The sequence below is a fragment of the Microtus pennsylvanicus genome, chromosome 14, assembly GCF_037038515.1.
Source record: "Microtus pennsylvanicus isolate mMicPen1 chromosome 14, mMicPen1.hap1, whole genome shotgun sequence".
NCBI classification, from domain to species: domain Eukaryota; kingdom Metazoa; phylum Chordata; class Mammalia; order Rodentia; family Cricetidae; genus Microtus; species Microtus pennsylvanicus.
In genome coordinates, this window is record NC_134592.1 from 68,714,710 (window position 1) to 68,733,485 (window position 18,776).

General features: G+C 39.8%; 1 protein-coding gene across 7 annotated transcripts in view; it reads right to left on the reverse strand.

Moving 5' to 3' along the window:
- Etv1 (ETS variant transcription factor 1) overlaps nucleotides 1–18,776 on the reverse strand; it is a 91,798-nt gene that overhangs the window by 62,110 nt on the left and 10,912 nt on the right. For all 7 annotated transcript variants that reach the window (XM_075948737.1, XM_075948733.1, XM_075948734.1 and 4 more), the window contains one exon: nucleotides 16,885–16,938. In XM_075948737.1, the coding sequence (XP_075804852.1) occupies nucleotides 16,885–16,938 (54 nt within the window). The remainder of the gene's footprint in view (nucleotides 1–16,884; nucleotides 16,939–18,776) is intronic.

An 18,776-nucleotide genomic window follows, 5' to 3' on the forward strand; every position in this document is an offset into this window, starting at 1 on the left:
TCAAAATCAACAAAACACTGAAGATGTAGGCAATTTTACTAGAATCACAAATTAGCATATTCTTGATCAACCAAGGTTCATAACCTGATGCATAAAATGCTAGCAGAGCCTATAACTGTGTCTCTATTACAAGAATTGGAACAGTCTAGCTGAACTTTCTATTCATGCAGTCCAATGATCTGCATGTCAACAGGCTTGAAACAATATTTCTGAGTTTCCTCTCAGGGTCCTTGCGACTGTCCCCTGAGCTCTTTGGTGTGATCAACTGAAAGGGTCCCTGTTCTGGCCTCCATTTTACAGTATGTGTGTGTGTGACCCAAAGGTTAGGAGTTGTCCATGCAAGTGCCAAGCACGTGGCCAAGCAAACAAACAAATTATATGACACAAAGTGGTAAGTGGATCACAATGAACACGTCATAACACGAATAATAAGATTGAGATAGTTGTTGCCCATGCAACAGCACAGAAACACACAGATACATTCTCATGTTATACCTGGGCCACCCACCATATGGTAGTATCTAGTCCTTTGTACACATGGGATAATTAAGACACCATGATCTTAAGCTGCTTGTACCAGGTCACATATCTAGTCAAATGATGTGAGAGTGTCATATATCAATCTGTTGATTTCATTGGTTAAGCAATAAAGAAACTGCTTGGCCCTCATAGGTTAAAACATAGGTGGGTGGAGAACAGAAGGCTGAGAGAAAGAAGCTGAGTCAGGCAGTCGCCATGATTCTCCCACTCCAGGCAGATGCAGGTTAAGATCATTCCTGGTAAGCCAGCTCATGGGCTACACAGATTATAAGAAATGGGCTAGTCCAGTTGAGAGAGTTAGCCGAGAAAAGGCCAGATATAATGGGCCAAGCGGTGTTTAAAAGAATACAGTTTCTGTGTAATTATTTCAGGGCATAAGCTAAAGCTAGCCATGTGGGCGGCCGGGTGCCGGGGACGCAGCCCCGCCGCTCTTATTACTACAGTCAAACACAGAGATTTGAACTTAGATGTGCAGGTACAGGACACTGAATTCGGATCCTTTGGTGAAAACCATGATGATTATAATACATAGCTCCAGTAACTGCAGCATCGTCACTACATGTAGCAGAAAGGGGGTTTTTTAAAGTAATATAAGATAAAATATAACAAATGAGGCATCAATTAATTTCAGCAGATATTAGCAAACGTTTTGCTGTCATTATACATTCCCAAAGATAAACAATGCCCAAAATAAAATGTTAAAATTTCCTTTGGGAGCATCATTATTTTGTTAAGCAAACGTTCAGAATTCCTGACTCTGAAGTCATGTATACACAGGACTTAACCACATTTCTCCAAGTCAAAGCACAAGGACTGACATTTCCATAGGTTAATAAGGAACTCAGGATGCTGCCCACTCCACGCTTGCTTTCTGTCTATGCACTGTTTTGTCCATTCAGGATAAATTAGATGAATCCTATAAATAAGAAAATGCATATTTTGTTTTTCATTTCCTTACTGCATTTTATGAGCATGTAAATGTATACATGCATACATGCATGTGCCAAAAATACTTACATAGAACCCACTCCCTTAAACAGTAACAGCTCAGTGAATGCCAGTCTAGCAATTTGCTGCAAAGAACAGAACAAAAAATGCTACAAGGTGCGTCTTGATGATGTCATACACATAGCCATGAAAATCTGAGAGCCACTGAACTTGTGTGAGTCTTGAAAGGTATGCCTACCTACCAAGGTAATGCTGCTAAAAAAATTAGGTGTGGAATGGGAAAATGGCCCATGAACACTAAGATGTCAAGGAGCTGCCAAAGATCAGTGTTAATTACTAGTATAGTATTTAGTTCCTAGCACCTAGCTCAACTCCTGGCACCGTGAAGGGGCTTTGGCTTAAGTTATTTCTCTTTACATAAAAGGACAGTACAGATGGAATTAAAAGGATAAACTGAATATGGTCAAAGCAAAGATGATAAATTTTGTTAAAATCCACATTCGCTTAACGATCTAATTCTCATGAGCAAAAGCATATCTTCAAGTTTTGTGATGGCTGTAGGCTTAGAAGATATTACAATACTACATTTAAATACAAACAATATTGTTATGTTCCTGTATGTATGTGAAGGTTTTGCCTCTTCCTCTCCCTCTCTCTCTCCTTCCCCCTTCCTCCGCCTCATTTTCCTCCTCATCTTGCTCTGCAAACACACACACACACATACACACACACACACAATTATACATTCAAAGAGTTGGTGATGATTAATATGTAACAAAATATTAAGAGATATGAGTATAATTTATGTAGCATGCAAGTAGAGGCATTTATATACAGGTTTGTATATGTTATATACATGCATAAATTCAGCCCAACTTCTACGCATAAATACTGGGATAGTCCTATATGTCCCACAAAAATTCTCTCTTAACCTTCTGAAATTGCCATTTAAAAGCCCAGGGCCTAAATTTGCACTTTGATCAATGGATACCTTAGTCACAGAATGGCATGACTGAAGCTTATTGATTAACTGATAACCTTCTAATGCACCATCCTTTAATCTGCAATACAACAGTGAGTGAAAGCAGAGCTTTCAGAAAGGAAAACACTGATTATCCTGAAAGAAAGCGCTGCAAGAGACATCTGAGGCTGTCAGAAACATCCAGAACAACAGAGCCACATCCTCTAGTTCCTTGGCTTTCTGCGCAGGCCTGGGACAACTGCTTCACCTGACGGTCTGGCCCCATGCCAACGAATAGAAAGTAGTCAAATGAAATCAACATCGAGAGGCTGCTGTGTCCATGAAGACAGAGGAAACAACCTCTACCAGCAATAAAAGTTCACGTCATAGCAGGACCACTGTTTGAAAGGAACAGCCAAACCTGTTCCGAGTTGACTTCAGTGCTCCTCATACATCTTCTAGGAAGGGGTCATTGTATGGGAGCCCTACGGTCTTGATAGTGTTTGACAGAACTTTTGCTAGCAAGTCTACAGCTAGAGGAAATTCTCAAAACAGCTTCTTAAGCTTCAACTCTAAACGTCAGTGTCAAAAAGTTCAGTGCAAAAAGTGGAGAAAAGGGGATGCATGCTTCTAATCCAAGTTTATCTACAGCTTTATAGATCCTTGATGGCAGCTAATGTAAACCATCTAAATAACAGTAAAATGAGAATTACATATATGTATGTATGGTATATATATTATATGTATAATACATATAGATATAGAATTGAAGTAGATGAAAAAGTTGAGCATAGCATAAACTGCATGATTCATCTTTTCATCTATTCTGTTTTTGTGCTCATAAGGCAGAAGGATATAAAAATAAATTTTAAACAAGGAAATGTACACTATTATATTCTAATATTACAAACAGACAATTTTGATTTAAAGAAGTTTCACAAGTTTTTTTTTATTTTGGATTATAGTTTGTTTTTTATTTTCTATTTTCCTGGCACACAATCTTCTTGTAAAAGCAGGGAGAGCCCAAGACCTCGTTTGGACTTCAGTATTTCAACTCTAACTTTAAAATGTGGGTGTCATTCACTTGCAGTATCATTTCAAACCAAAGCTCTGGGCTCCGGTGAAAATGGATTGGCTGCATGCTAGGAACTCATGACTGCTACAGTACTCCCAGCAGGCTTGCTGGTCCCTCTCCCTGTCTTCTCTCTCCCTCAGTTTCTGTTTTGGAGTCTTGCTTGTTTGCTTCTGATTCAGGGTCTTGCCAAAACATAAAACCCAGAGTAGTCTTGAACTTGTGGTCCTCCTGCCTCAGCTTCCACAGTAGTTGGGATCACAACCCTGTGCCCTCTAGCATTCTGCTTAATGCCTCTGCTGCTGTGGCCGATACGTCCATGGCCCACACAGGTCTCCCGAGCTCCAGAAACAAATACCTCTGCATTAGGAGCAGACAAATGCACAGGGCCTTCATAAACATCCTTCTCATTTAAATAAACAAGAAAACAAATCTTCAATACAGTGAAAGCTAAGCACACCTCCCCTGATGATAGTTGGAGCTTGCAAACACCAAGCTTGCTATCTTGTTTGCGCAATTAAACCAAATGAGTTTCCCAGTGAATATTTCAGAGCCTATCACTTGCTAGAAGATTTCTTTTGCTTTACCTAAGTCTCTTTTAATTCTTTGGACCTTAATGAGAAAAATTTTCATAAGTATCAGTGCCCTATATGAACAATCTTTATTAATCATAAATGTCTTGTTGTGTGTGTTTTGCCAGAACTCAAATATATATGTATCTTACTCTACCACTGATCAATTTTCATAGCCTTTCTTTTGTTTTATTTTGTTTTTTTCTCAAGGTAGAAATAGTTTTGATGTTTGTAGGTGGTCTAAGGACCAAGAAGGAAGATTACCTCAAACTAAGCAACTGGGAGCCAAGAGCCAAACTGCATGACGTCATGCATCCCATGCTTTACTCCTTTGGTTATATTATGCTCTCTGGATTTCTCTTTCAATAAAACAAGAACAATGCCAAATAGTTTCTCAGTATTGTACTAGATAGAGATCACTGGGAAACGTATTTTGAAATAGAAGTATAAATTAATGCTTATCAGAAGGCTCTAATCTGATAACTAGGTCTAGTTCCAATGCTGCATGCTTACAGTTTCCATAATTCCTCAAAGGAAAGTGAAACAGCGAAACAAAGCACATGTTTACATTAGCTTTCTGACAAAGCCACCTATGCGTGAAGGTTTAAAAAAATAATTCTAACTACCCAAGACGTTAGTCATTCAATCAGTCGATACCCAGTGAAGACCTACTGCGTGTGATTCAGACAAAGATGAATGGGACATGACCCATTGAAAGCCAATGGAAAGAGGCATAGAATCAGGGAGTAGATGAAGCCACACCAACACACAGGAGCTACTAAGTCTAAGACATTAATGAATAAGTGCTATCTGAAGTGGATCAAAAGGAACAATTATGGTCTCAAAGCACAGAGAGGAGAATTCTGTACATGGCAATAATTAACATTTAAACAGAGAGCTGGTGTGTAGCTCGGGGATAAAACATTTGCCAAGCATACAGCAAGCACAAGGTCTCAGTCTGATGTCCATCACTGAAGAACAAAACTACCCCAAAACAAAAAGCCATAAACAGTAAACTACAGCATATAATCTTTACTATATTAAAGTCAGGATAATGACTGGTGTGAGACAAAGAGAGATAGGATTACAAACACTGAGCTGTTGCCTGGGAGACCCAGGGAGTACACCCATGTGCAAGGTTTACCTTGTGGAAATAAATGTAAAATTAAAGGGACAAGACTTAGCCACTTTTTTCTGCATATAGTAATAGAACCAAATTGAAATATATAATAATGATTGTGCATAGATAGACAGTTTACCTCACAGGACTTAAAACAAACGGGACTGGGTCTGATCCACATTTGTCTACAAGGTGAAGCAAGACTGGACGTGCTGTAATTGCTGAGATCTTTTGTCTGGTTGCTTACCACATACCAGGCACAGAATAGGGCTTCCAATCATGTTTGCCGCACAACTAAGTTTGCAGTCTTATAAACTGATTGTACTTCTGTATTTGACTGTACAGGTATATACTCAATACAAGGAACGGTAACGTTAACAGGGTGGTGAGGCCTGGGCTCACGGGTTCTTGTTGCATGTTCCAAAGCATTCCCAATTCTCTCAAGAAGACTAAACTGACATATATATCCAGTTTGTCTTTAATCCCAGAACTAGCATTTGGGAGATGAACGTGACAAGACCATCCTCAGTTTTAAGGTCATCCTCAGCTACATATCAAATTCAAAGTCAGACCGGTTACACGGCATTCTAACAAGAAATTTGAGAATTGTTTCATTATTAAAATGTATTATTCCTATTTTAAAGTCACAGGACGACAGACTATGAATACAGACTGCACTTGTAAGAACATAATTATCTCAATATTGCTAAGAAAAATATAGGCATAGATTCTGGTTTGAAGTTCAAAGGTGACTGCTAGCGTGCACAAGATGCCAAGCTCAAACTTCAGTAAGATAACAATGTCAAATATAAATATATAGATATAATGTTTATAAAATAATATTTATAAAAATATAAATATTTATACAGGATCCAAAATCATTTGTGCCACAATTGAAGAGTATAACTGTAGGCAACTGTGAAATACATATTGTTTAAATGGCCTGACATGCCGTCTATAGCATAAAGGGGTTTTTGTTAAACTAGTTTTTAAATGATATTTGAGCGAGGCATGGTGGCATTAATCCCCTTATCCCATCCTTTATTAATGCCTCTAATGCTAGCTCTTAGGAAGCAGAGGCAGGTGAATCTATGTGTGTTCCAGACCAGCCTGATCTACACAGTGAGTTCTGTGACAACCAGGACTACAGAGGGATATTTGATATCAATAGAATAAAACAGTATTTAAAAGCTTGTACACAAAAACATTTCACCTGAGCATTTATTTCTGTTAAAAATTTCACCAGACAAATGGGAGTTTTTCTTTAGTCATTTACAATATTTTATGAATAATTATATCGATAATTAATAGTATCCCCTGCTATTGCCAAATGCAAATCATACTTGCGGGAGTAAAGCTTGTTATATTTTAAAAGCAACAATATTAAACTAACATTCTAACTTCATGAGACACAGCACAAAGTCTCAGTTTAAAAAAAAACTCAACAACAGACAAAAGCAAGTAATGAGCTATGGGTCTAATGGAAGCAAGGGCAAGAAATGCAGACATAAAACTCCTTAAGAAACAGCACATGCACAAAACTGCAAAAATGTGTCCTTGATATCTGATTTCATGATTATGTATGTTTACAAATCCTAATGAATGTCATATCCTGGACCAAGCAGTGAATAGGACTGCAAAGGATACTGTGTGTACACGACGAAACTCTGGGACAAGGACTACGGTCATTTTCCACCCTCTCCCTCCACCCAGATTATTTTATCCATAATAAGTCCAGTCACTGCCTAACAACCTGACTATTTAATACTGAGTGGACTTCAACCAAAGAGGTCAACAGATCACTCATCTTAAAGTAATTTGTTACAATTATAGGCAGGAAGCATGGAAAGCACTTGTTACCACACTTCTTTTGAACATGTTTTAGAAGTAAGTTTCCAGGGCTGCTGCTGCATCGGGGCAAGCTGAAGGTGCAGGGCATTGGGAAAGACAAAGCTAACCACTTGGGCTGAAATAAGCACTTTCAGCCTTTATCTATATTGGTATAACAAACCTTAGGGCTGTTAGGCTGATAGTCTTGCTTTGATTTTTGGTTTTTCCCTTGGGATTATGTCTAACTTACCTACCTTAGTAAGAAGATACTGACAAAAAAATAAAATGTTTTTGCTAAAGTACAGAGAATGCATTAAAACCAAGACTACAGAAATTTTCTAGTTATGACTATATAGCCCTTTGTAGTAATTTCTTTTTCTATAGTAATCGCATATCTATTTTTTCCCTAAAGTCTACCTTTAAATTCCAGCATATATTTCCCCACATTTAGGTGTTAGCCTTTCTCTTGTTCTTTAGCATGGAGAAACTGACAAGAACAAAATGTGACCTGTGACTAAGCCAGCTCTTTCCCATCCCATAGTTAAGCCAAGTTTGAGTGACATACCCAAGGTAGGTAGCTGACTTTTATTTCTTCTCTTGGACTAGTGAATTTCGATATCACTTAAAACAAAAATGCTAGCAAGGCAGAGTTAGTGTTGGATTTTTCCCCATCTAAGTACTAGGCCCAGCCTAGCTCAGCTTCTGAGAGTGGAGGAGATAAGGCGCCAGCATCACAATGCTGTGTCTGGAGATCTGTCACTGGGTTTCTACCTTGATTAGAAAATACAGTTCTTGTGAAACCAGCAAGGACCAAACGAAGATCTCTGCTTTCTTCCACATGTGCCAGGTGGGCTGTCTGTAGAGTCAGACACAGGACACACCTACACAGACAGCCAACAGAACTTTTAATGGATAAGAATCCTGGCTAGAAAAGCTCGCATTTGGGTAGAGACAGCCTTGCTCCTCTCTAAGTAAGAGAGAGCGTTCGTTCACTGTTGAACTACTCATGGTTCTATACTGGAGTCAGCAATAACTCTCAACACTCAAAGCAAAAGTAGAAAATAGGCTTTGGGGTTGGAAAGTAAATATTAACTGTATCATAGATTTCAAGAGAGAAACATGTTTGGCAGGAGGATCTCTGTGAGTTCAAGGCCAGCCTAGTTCAGAGAAACTGTCTTGAAAAGCTGATATGGGATGTCCTTCTGTATATGTGTTACTTTTCTTGGTTAATGAATAAAGCTGCTTGGGCCTATAACAGGGCAGAATAGAGAGGTAGGTGGAAAAGCTAAGCTGAATGCTGGGATAAAAAAAGGCGGGGTCAGGGAGATGCAATGTGGCTGATGAAGGAGATAGAAGCCAGAACTTTACCTGGTAAAGCACAGCCTTGTAGCAATACACAGAATAATAGAAGTGGGTTAATTCAAGATCTAAGAGCTAGTTAGAAATATGCTAGAGTCATTGGTCAAGCAGTGTTGCAATTAATACAGTTTCTGTGTGATTATTTTAAGTATTATTATGTAGTCTCTGACTACAAAAAAAAACAAAATAGAAAACATTTTAAAGAGACTTCATTTTGTAATTCCCTAGTGTGCTTAAATAATAAAAGGATGCTACGTTTAGATAATATTGTTAGAAACTGGCCCTGTTGTTGGATAATGTGTAGATACACACACAATCTGGAATCAGGTACCATCAGCTCTGCAGAGACCACTGCTGCTGTCTCTACTCTGAGTAAGCAAATGGCAGGGTAGGTAAAATGTCTAACCTTACACTCCATGCTAGGCCTACATGGGAATCACTTAACAACCCTTAGAGATTCTGAGTCCAGGATCTATGATTTTCTAGCTCTTACAAGATAAAATAATTAAAATTTAGCCAAAACACCTCTTTGTCTCTATCTTAACAGGCGAGAGATGAAATCTAGAATTGGCCATGGTAGTTACTGTCTCTAATCCTAGCAGCTGGAAGGTAGAGGCAGAGGTTTATGATTTAAGGTCTTCTTTGACTACATAGCAAGTTTAAGTCCAACACAGGCTACACAAGATCCTGTCTCAAACTCTTAAAAAATTGAAAAAAGAAGGGAAAGAGAACGGAGCTAGCTGACCCTCCTCTCTAGTCCTTGATGGGCTCAGAACAGATCAGCAGTTCCCTGCTCCTTCCATCCTACCTTCTCTACCATAGCAAACTATGCCATCTCAAAACTATAAACCATCATAAAACACCCTCCATCAAAACAGAAATGTATAAAATGGAGTTGGGAGCTGAACCAATGGCTAGAAAGTTAAAAAGCACTACCTGGTTTTCCAAAGGACCCAGGTTGAATTCCCAACACCCACATGGCTCCTCACAACCATCTGTAACTCCAATCCCAGGGGATCCAATGCCCTCTTTAACCACAACAGGCACTGCACACGCACATGGATGCACAGAAAGACATTCAGGTAAAACACTAGACATGTAAAATTTTAAAAAGAAAACAAGAACTATGATCAAATGTGGTTAAATGGAGAAGGTAATATCTGCTTATAATCAGAAACGTGAGACAGCTAGAAAGGAGAAAAATGCATGTTTATATCTAGAAAGGACAGTGAAATCAAAAACTGTAGGGACACAGAATGGTTTTATGTATGCCCAACACTGCATATATATTGCCTATTTCCTTAGTAAAACATTTGAATTGTGAAAAAGGAAAAAAGAAGCAACGACAATAACCAATGAACAGCAACAAACCATAGATAAAGAGGAGGCAGACTTCTCCAGAAAACTGGGATTCAGACCTCAGACATGGAGTCTCATGTGAAGAAAGACAAGACTATGAAAATGAGTCTTACTAGGGCAATATGCTTAATGTTGCCTCAAAAATTTTAGAAAAGCAGAGATGGTGAGATCTCATTGAGTTCACAACCATGCTGGTCTTCACAGAAATTTCTAGTTCAGGCAGAGCCTCACAATGAGATGCTGTCCCTCTACAATAACATTTAGAGAAAGGAATGGGGTAGAGAAAAAGGAAGGAGGTGGGGTTAGAAAGAAAGGAGAAGAAACACTAACAGCACACTAACAACCTCAGTAACAAACTCATGGTCTACAATGGTAGCCATGGAACTGCTCTGGGAATGCCCCTCTCTCTGGCCAAGCCAGAGAGAGGGGGAGAGAGAGAGAGAGAGAGAGAGAGAGAGAGAGAGAGAGAGAGAGAGAGAAGACCACAAAGTCCTCTTGGCCAATCAAACCCCCAGATTTAGTCTAGGGAGAAGGTGTTAGGACTAACACTGAGAACCAAGCTTTCAACAAGGTCTCACACTGTACTAAAAAAGAAACAGGTGCTGGAAGATGTAGATTACTAGAAAGGTGAAAAGTTAAGAAAAAAGTTAATACAAACCACAAGTGGAGTTTTCCAAAATAACTTAGTTAGTGAAAGCCTGCATAGAACCATTACAAAATAGATCTACAGGGCATACAACACAGCTCTGTGAAAAAGTGTGTGCTCAGCTTATGTAAGGCACTGGCTACTCCCCAGTATCTGCCCTTCAAAAAAAAAAAAAAGACTGGACAAGAATCGCATTTCTTACAGGAAGTTTTAAGTGTAGCTCCTCTACTGCCCCAAAATTCGACATAGGTGTTGTTCCTAATTAAAATAACAAAACAAAACAAAAAACTTGAGAGAATTTCATTCTGGCTTTTATTTCCTTAAAGGTATCACCATGTAGTAACTGCGTTTAGAAGACCGATTCCCTATACACTGGCTTGTCTTGACTAATAATAGATGCCCTGCTAGTACTGTATTATGCATGTCAGATAGAGTGAAGTGTTTGAAAATAATCAGTTTAGAAAACACGTGAGGATATTCCTCCAAGGCCATCATTCTAAATGCTTTGCATTCTGCTGTCCCTTTGAGAGAAAGACAGGTTAGAGCTCCAAGGTGTGCCCTGCTGGGAATGCTGCAGAACTCCTGAGAACATCCTGAACTTGGAAGTGCCCATGAACATTGACCATCCTGCGGATTCCTACAGAGAAAGACCAAAGTGACTAAAGTAGCCTAAGGAAACAAATTAGTTATGAAGATAATGTATAGCTGTAGGATGCACAAAATTTAGGATGGATTTTCAGACTATTGTGATACAACTGCATTTAAAATGTTAATTGATAAATGATTGATAACATTTTTAACATACTTATAAAAAATTCAGTTCATTTACCATCCTTTATGAACTTCAGAAAAACTCATCTATGTAGTTTTACTCTTTGGAACTCCTGGAAATCACTCTGTAGACCATGCTAGCCTTGAACTCACAGAGATCCTCCTGCTTCTGTTTACTGAGTGCTGGGATTAAAGTTGTGTGCCACCACCTTTTACCTTTGTGCCCAGCTTACCTTTTCAAATGATATTCTCTCTCTCTCTCTCTCTCTCTCTCTCTCTCTCTCTCTCTCTCTCTCTCTCTCTCTGTGTGTGTGGTGTGTGTGTGTGTGTGTGTGCCCACGCACACTCATGCATACATATGGAGGTCCTTTCAGAAGTCAGTTCTCTCCTTCCACTGTGTGTCCTGAGAATAGAACTCAGGGCATTAGACCAGGCAGCAAGTGTCTTCGTACACTGAGACATCTTGCTAACCATACATTCCCATGTTAAAATGACCTTTGAAGTCCCTTTTCTAAAGAGATACTCTATTAGTTCCTCACTAAAGTTACAATATATCATAAAGTGATTAAGTGTTTCCACAACATGTCTAAGTTATGAAAATGTATAGGCACAAAACAAACAATGTCTACAAACGATTTTGTTTTCTTGGAATGAATGAATTAAAAGTCATTTGCCATTATTTGTTTTATTTTGTCTATCCTTGCTTTAAAAAATAGACATTCTCAAAACTTAGCCAGCAATAGTATAACATTGCATTCCAGATTTTTAATTCAAATAGTTTTTCAATAAAAATAAGAAATGTTAGCTGGGCAGTGGTGGCACATGCCTCTAATCCCAGAATTGGGGAAGCAGAGTCAGACAGATTTCTATGAGTTTGAGGCCAGTCTGGTCTACAATGTGAGTTCCAGGACAGCTAGGGCTGATACACAGAGAAACCTTGTTTCATCGAAAAACCAATAAAGAAAAGAAAAGAAAGAAAGAGAAAAAGAAATGTTAAGAAACTATTTTAGAAATTCCCAGCTGTTGTAGTTTTATATCTGTTTAGTTTTAAAATGTCTTTAAGTACGGCAGAGATCCATAGGTTCTCTGAGTATAGCTAAAGTGTTGAAGGAAGCTTTGCTGTTAACTTCACTAATCTTACTTTACCAGAGGACTGTAGCAATAAAGACATACGGAAATGTCTTGTTTTGTGGCAGTCTGTAAGGAAATACAATTACCTATGCTCATCTTGGAGAAATGTAGAAATGATTGGCCGCATTTGGGGTGAACAGTTTCTTCTTTCCCTAACAGTAAAATCCTTCTGTCCCACTAAGCGTCCCCAGACAGAAAGCCCTTCAGAAACCACACTGCCTCTCCAGTCTAGTTTCAGAGAACTACTTCATGAAAAAAGCCTTCCTTCCTTCACTCCCAGCCCAAACACTCTACTACTTTCTTCCAATCATTCTTTTATTCTCTCCTTAGTACCATGATGTAGGAGTCCCCTCTTTTGTGTGAATACCACTGGTTTATAAAGGAACTGTCTTGGGCCTTCACAGGGAATAGAGGAAAGGGGGAAACTAAACTGAATGCTGGGAGAAAGAAGGAGGAGTTAGAGAGAAGCCATGTAGCCCCTGTTGGAGATCTTTACCGGGTAAGCCATAGCCACTTGACGATACACAGATTGATAGAGATGGGTTAGCTTAGGAAATGAGTTACCCAGAAATACACTCAAGCTATTAGCCAAATAGTATTGCAAATAATATGGTTTCTGTGTGATTATTTCAAGCCTGAGCAGTGGGGAAACAAACAAGCGACCTCCTTACAACAGTACCAAGTGAATTTAGCTGGGTAGCATCAGCTGAATAGTTTGGCAAGGCAGTTAAAATTTGAAATAGGCTTTGCCTTAAATGAGTTTTATGAGACCATTTTAGAATTATGCTTACCCGTTGCTTATGCTTCTTTTATAAAGAAAGATGTTTCACTTATAAGTCTCAAGGTATCATTACCTTGTCAATACTCGGTGGTGAAAATGACATTGCGATGATTAGGATAACTGTCTTACTTCCAGTACATCTGTAACAGGCCAGTAGTGTTGAATATGACCCTCACTCTTCAGAAATTCACAGTCTCTGGGCCAGGTATGAGGATTCACCCCTTTCCTGCCAGCACAAGGAAGGCAAAGAAGATAGATGCACACTCTCTGAGTCTGAAAATAGTCTGTTCTACATACTAAGTTTCCAACCGTCACAGAATGACTAGTGAGACAATGTCTCCAAAAAAAAAAAAAAGAAAAGAAAAGAAAAGAAAAGAAAAGAAAAGAAAAGAAAGAAAGAAAGAAAGAAAATCTATAATTCTCTAATACAATAGATACTAGAAACACAGTGCTGTAGGGTAAACTCTGTAAGATGGGGCAGCAAGAAAAAGCCAAGAAAGAAAAGCAAGATGTAGTCTGAAACGAGTGTGGAATAAGACTGCCAAAAGGTCACAGTAAAATCTTTTAAAGCAATATGAGGCATAAAAAGTGTGTCATGCTTGAAGAATTGAAAAGTGAAAAAGACTAAGGTATAGAAAGAGCTGGAAGGGACGGAGTACCAGAGGCACAAGAGTCAAACAGTTGAGTTGAAGAGAAGGCCAAGGCCTGGGTTACAGAACAATTTTCTGCAGAGCTCAAACCTAAGGACTTTGTCCAGCAAGAGGAGCAAGGAAAAATTAACAAGGCCAGAAAACTGTGTGGATGCAAAGGGCAGACTTGAAGGAGAAAGGATCGCAGGCAAGAAAACCAACCTCAAAACCTAGTCCCGACCTCTTTGGCATCAGCCTAAGGAGGCAGGGACAGAGGGAACAGGGATGGAACAGGTCAGAAATTTGAGATGCTTCTGAGAGGCAGAATGAACAACTCAGTAAGTGCAGGGTTTTGCAAAGAGCTAAAGGGACAGTGTAAATCAAGGATTTCCAGCTGGGTCAGCAAGGTCTTCATTCAGGACAACAGAACCTAAGAGACAGAATTTGCTTCAACCAGGCACATTGGTGCATGCCTATAATCCCAGCATTTGGGAGTGGAGGAAAAACGAGAAATTTGAGATCATTTGTGATCATCCATGATAGTGAGTTTGAGGCCTGCTTGGAAATTTATAAGACCCACCACAAAAATATAAAGAAAAAGGGAACAACTGTTGATCTGGAAAAACACTGATCTTTCTGATGTGAATTCTCGATAGAGTTTCAGGCTGAAAATCTAAACGCTTTTACTCCACCACACAGTGGAGGCTGCAGGGAGATTCTAGAGGGATCCTCCAGACGATCCTTGTGGGATGGGGACGTTAGGCAAGAAGATGGAGGAGACAGCAGAGAAGAGACCAACGATAGAAATAATGGCATGGTGGGTGTGGTTGCTCAGAGCCCTGCTGGTCAGAAAATAACCATCACTCACGTGAGCCTCCAATGATAGAAATCAAATTTAACTGAAAGCAAAACTTCATTTCTGTGGTCCCGCTAACCACATATCATCAGCTTAATAGATGAACAGTGGATGGAGTCAGAAGGGGAATCAGAGTGGGGGAAACAGAGAAGTGGGGTCACACTGCTGTGACTCAGAGTTTGGGGGGTGAAACCCTGGAGCAGAAAAGTTGATAAAGATAGCGAATAAGAAGAGAAGTGAAAATCCCCATGGAGTGTTGTTTGCTACCCTGACAGCTGGAGCAATAGTACCTAGTACTGGAGCTCTCGCCAACTTAGTCGAATGTGAAGTGACTCAACAAGGCTTCATTCATTCTCTAAGAGGACAGGATGAGCTTGCAGTGCAAAAGAAAAGTACCTTCATAGGAAAGGAAAGAGTGGATGTGACTGTTCCCTTCCCATGCTTTGATCAGTAAGAGTGGGCCTTGCATAGCTCTGGCCCTGAGTCACTGTCCTTCTGAGAGTTCTGAAGGTCTCTAGTTGAAATCTCAGGACTAAATTTCAGAGATACATGGAATACTTGTATCCGCATACCAAACAGCACATCACGCTCACTTCTTTGATCAAAATTAAGGAGACCGAACAATGTTTGCAGGGCTGGGGAGACAGAGGCTGTTGCTTTGTGAGTATAGGGTTTCAGGCCTAATTGAAAACTCTGAATGCCTTGATGATGGTCTGGCAATCAGAACGTATTTAATGCCATTGAAAACTATATGTAAGATAATTTAAAATGAAAGAATTTGTTTTAGGTGCGTTTTACTCCAAGGCTTTTAAACATCAAGCTATAATTTGTCATCTGGTGGATGAAACTTGGCTGAGTCATTTCACATCCGAAGACACTGGTGCAAATTCTGCCAGCCTTCAGGGCCGAACCCCCATCGGGAGGGCACATTTTTACACCTTTTCTTCTTTTGACCTCTTAGGTGGCTTTTGATTCTTGAGGAAGTTCTAGCTACTCTCTACGTCTGGGAAGTTTAGGATAACAGACACTGGAAGCAGACACCTGCAGCAAACAGGTGTGTGGGAGACCAAGGTCGAGAGCATGCGTTTCACGAGGTGTATGCTGGTAAGAAGCTCTTGTCCCTGTCCATGTCCACTCGTCTGATACGATCAACAGTCTGGATGCACAAAACAGGTTAGTGCTTCAAACAGCACTTAGAGGAAAGAGAAAGCACCACACAGGTTTCAGACTGCAGAGCCGCTTTCACTTTCTACAAATGTAGTTGACTGTGGCCTGCCACAGGCCGGGTATTCAAAGGAAAGTTCAAAAAAGAATTAACTTATACAGCCTTAAAGATAGAGTTTTGTTAATATCGTTCTAGCTTATTATTACCACCGTTGATTTCTTGCTGTGACTAATATATAAACTAAGCTTTCTTGTGTATGTATACATATATGTATAATGAGAAAATAGCCTCTAGAAGACAAGATCCAAGGCTCTTCCTGGAGACATGAATCCACCAGCTAGACTGAAGCATGTCCCTGGTGGATGAGGAGTAACTATGCTTCTTCTTCGGATTTACTTCACAGGTCAGTAGCTTCGGTTAACGCTAGAATTGCAGAGTATAAATATCAGCAGTAAACCCTGGGGCAAGAATGTTTGTGCAGGCAAAATGCTCACTCTGCAATTAGGGGAGGGCAAGCATCCATGAATCACTCTTCCTGCGTTTTGAAGGGCCCTGGAGCAAGGCTCCGGGGTAGGAACACAAAAGCAAAGCGATGCTGCAAGAAGCCAGTGGCTACTTCCATTGGTGCTACTGTAACCTGGAAGCTGAAAACGTCGGGCTAAGAATTAAATCAAAGCAGGATAACGTGTACGAAGATAGAGTAATACAGTTAACCAACGCATGTCCGAGCCAAGATCTTTTTACAACTTTTGGGATAACTAATTTCACGTGGGTTTTCACTCTGCCTCCCGTCAGCCTCCAGACATTTCCTTGTGAAGGCTTTGGCAAAACTGAAGTAAACACTTGCACATTCGCACAACACACCCTGTTTCCTCTCCAAGGAAATGTACTGAGTATGGAGAACGGGGCCAGCATTTCAACACTTCAGCTTTCCTCGCCCATCCCTGGAAGCTTTGTCCAGCTCGTGCACAGATTCTGCTGATGTCATGACCTGACAAATAAAAACACCTCACAACTAGAAGCCAAATACAGCACTGGCATAATGCGAAGACAGGCTCTAGAAGTTGAAACCAACTAAGGAGAATGAATGAAAGAGACAGGACAGACATAGGGAAACGTGAGAGATGGGACAAGCTGTACTCACCACTTTCAGCCTGATAGTCTGGCACGGACTGCTCGTCATTGTCAGGTACCTGAGCTGAAGAAGAAAAGAGAAAGATTTTGAAAATTAAGAGAGGAACAGCCAAGGCATAAGGAATGTCAAGTCGGACGTGACAAGCAAGGCCTATTTTGAGGGAGCTCAGTCCTGTGATTATTTGCCAATAATCTCCTGTAAAACAGTCTTGACAGCCTAGGAAAGGAAACGAAGAAGTCCATTGATGGAGCTGGAAAACATGGGTGTGGCAGAAATAGCGCAGTAGCAGGTGGGGTCCCTCTGAATTTCACCTGCCAGATGGAGATGGCGAATAAAAGGTACAGGGTTCCTACATCCTGCAAGGATGCATCTTGCAGAAGTTGCCCATTCACCCACTGCCGGTGCTTAAGACCTCACGGTGAACTACAAGGATTTTTTTTTAAGCGATGTGTAACTATCACACAAATCCCCTACATTTTTTTGAAATGACTTCTTCGGGTAAATGCTGTCTCCTGCAAACAGGACTGCCATAATTGAAAACATTTGTCCTAAGTTTATTCAAAGCAAGCCATCAAGCTTTAAAAATGAAAGAAACATCATTGACTTGCGCTACGTGCAACAAAGCAATCTATCTTAACAATAATTGTATTCATAATAAAAATGAACAATAAAGCAAATGTCATCTTCTCATGCAAAATATTTTCCTGGCCATGCTAGTCAGCACTGAGGAAAGAGTTTCACCATTTGTCAGACCCTAGGGTGGACTGACTTCCCGCTTTGTTAAAGGAGAAGGACTAACTGGGAGGCTGTAAAGCATTTGGCTCCAGTTGAAGCCAAGTCCATCCTTTCACCTTGAAATGTTTATTACCTTTGATGTGGACATCGAAATAACCCTACTCAGTCTCGCTGGATATTACTCAGTTTTCAAACGCAAACAGATATGCATACCTTTTGTGTAAACAAATGACGCAAAACAGAAATCAGGCTACTTGTAACTTGGTGAGCATATAATAAACTGTCGTCATCCTTATTAACTTTCATTGTGATCTCATTAGCAAGAATTATCTTACTAATATTGTATAATACTGTAAAATTTTATCCGATCAAGTCTCATTAAAGCAGATGTCAATCAGATTTCTTTTGAATGAACTTATTCTGTGTGGGGAATGTTAATTGAAATAATCAGCCTGAGCCAGGCGTGTAATTCCTGGATTTGGAAGGCTGGGCTAGCATGAGGCACACAGGGAGCTCCAGGCTAGTTGAGGCTGCAAGCTGGGACTCTGTCTCAAAAATCAAATATCAACGACAACAACGCCAACAATAACAATCACTCTCCATTGAAATGGTTCATACTGATGAGTGAATTAAGAAAAAAATCCATACCAAAAAAAAAAGGAAGAATTTCATGATCTAATTCCATGTAAAAACTGAAGACAGCCTCAGTGGGCTTTTCTTTTCTGTGTTCATCTTTTCAAATGGAAACATTTTCATGAGTAAAGCATACGTTACCTTAGTCAAGAATATAACTATCCCAGGACAGTCTTGACTGGGATTAAAATGTATATATCACAGAGTTGTTCTATAATGATTTTCCCTCATCCCAATACTTTATGGAGGACAGACCATTCCCTACCGCCAAAGAGACGAGATTAACCAGCAGTAATTCCAAGTCATAACTGGTACTAACTTGATCAGCTTGTACGAGGAGCAAGTCTGTTTTCTTATTCCACCAGTGTTTGATGCTGCGCTTAACAATTTTCAAGGCCGACAAATTTCACCTCACAAACTCATAACTTGCCACCTATAGGTAAATTATTTAATTTCCTTAAATGTCACCCACCGCCCCCTCCATTGAAACTTAATGAAATAATAAGGGAATTCTTAAAACCAGTAAATCAAGT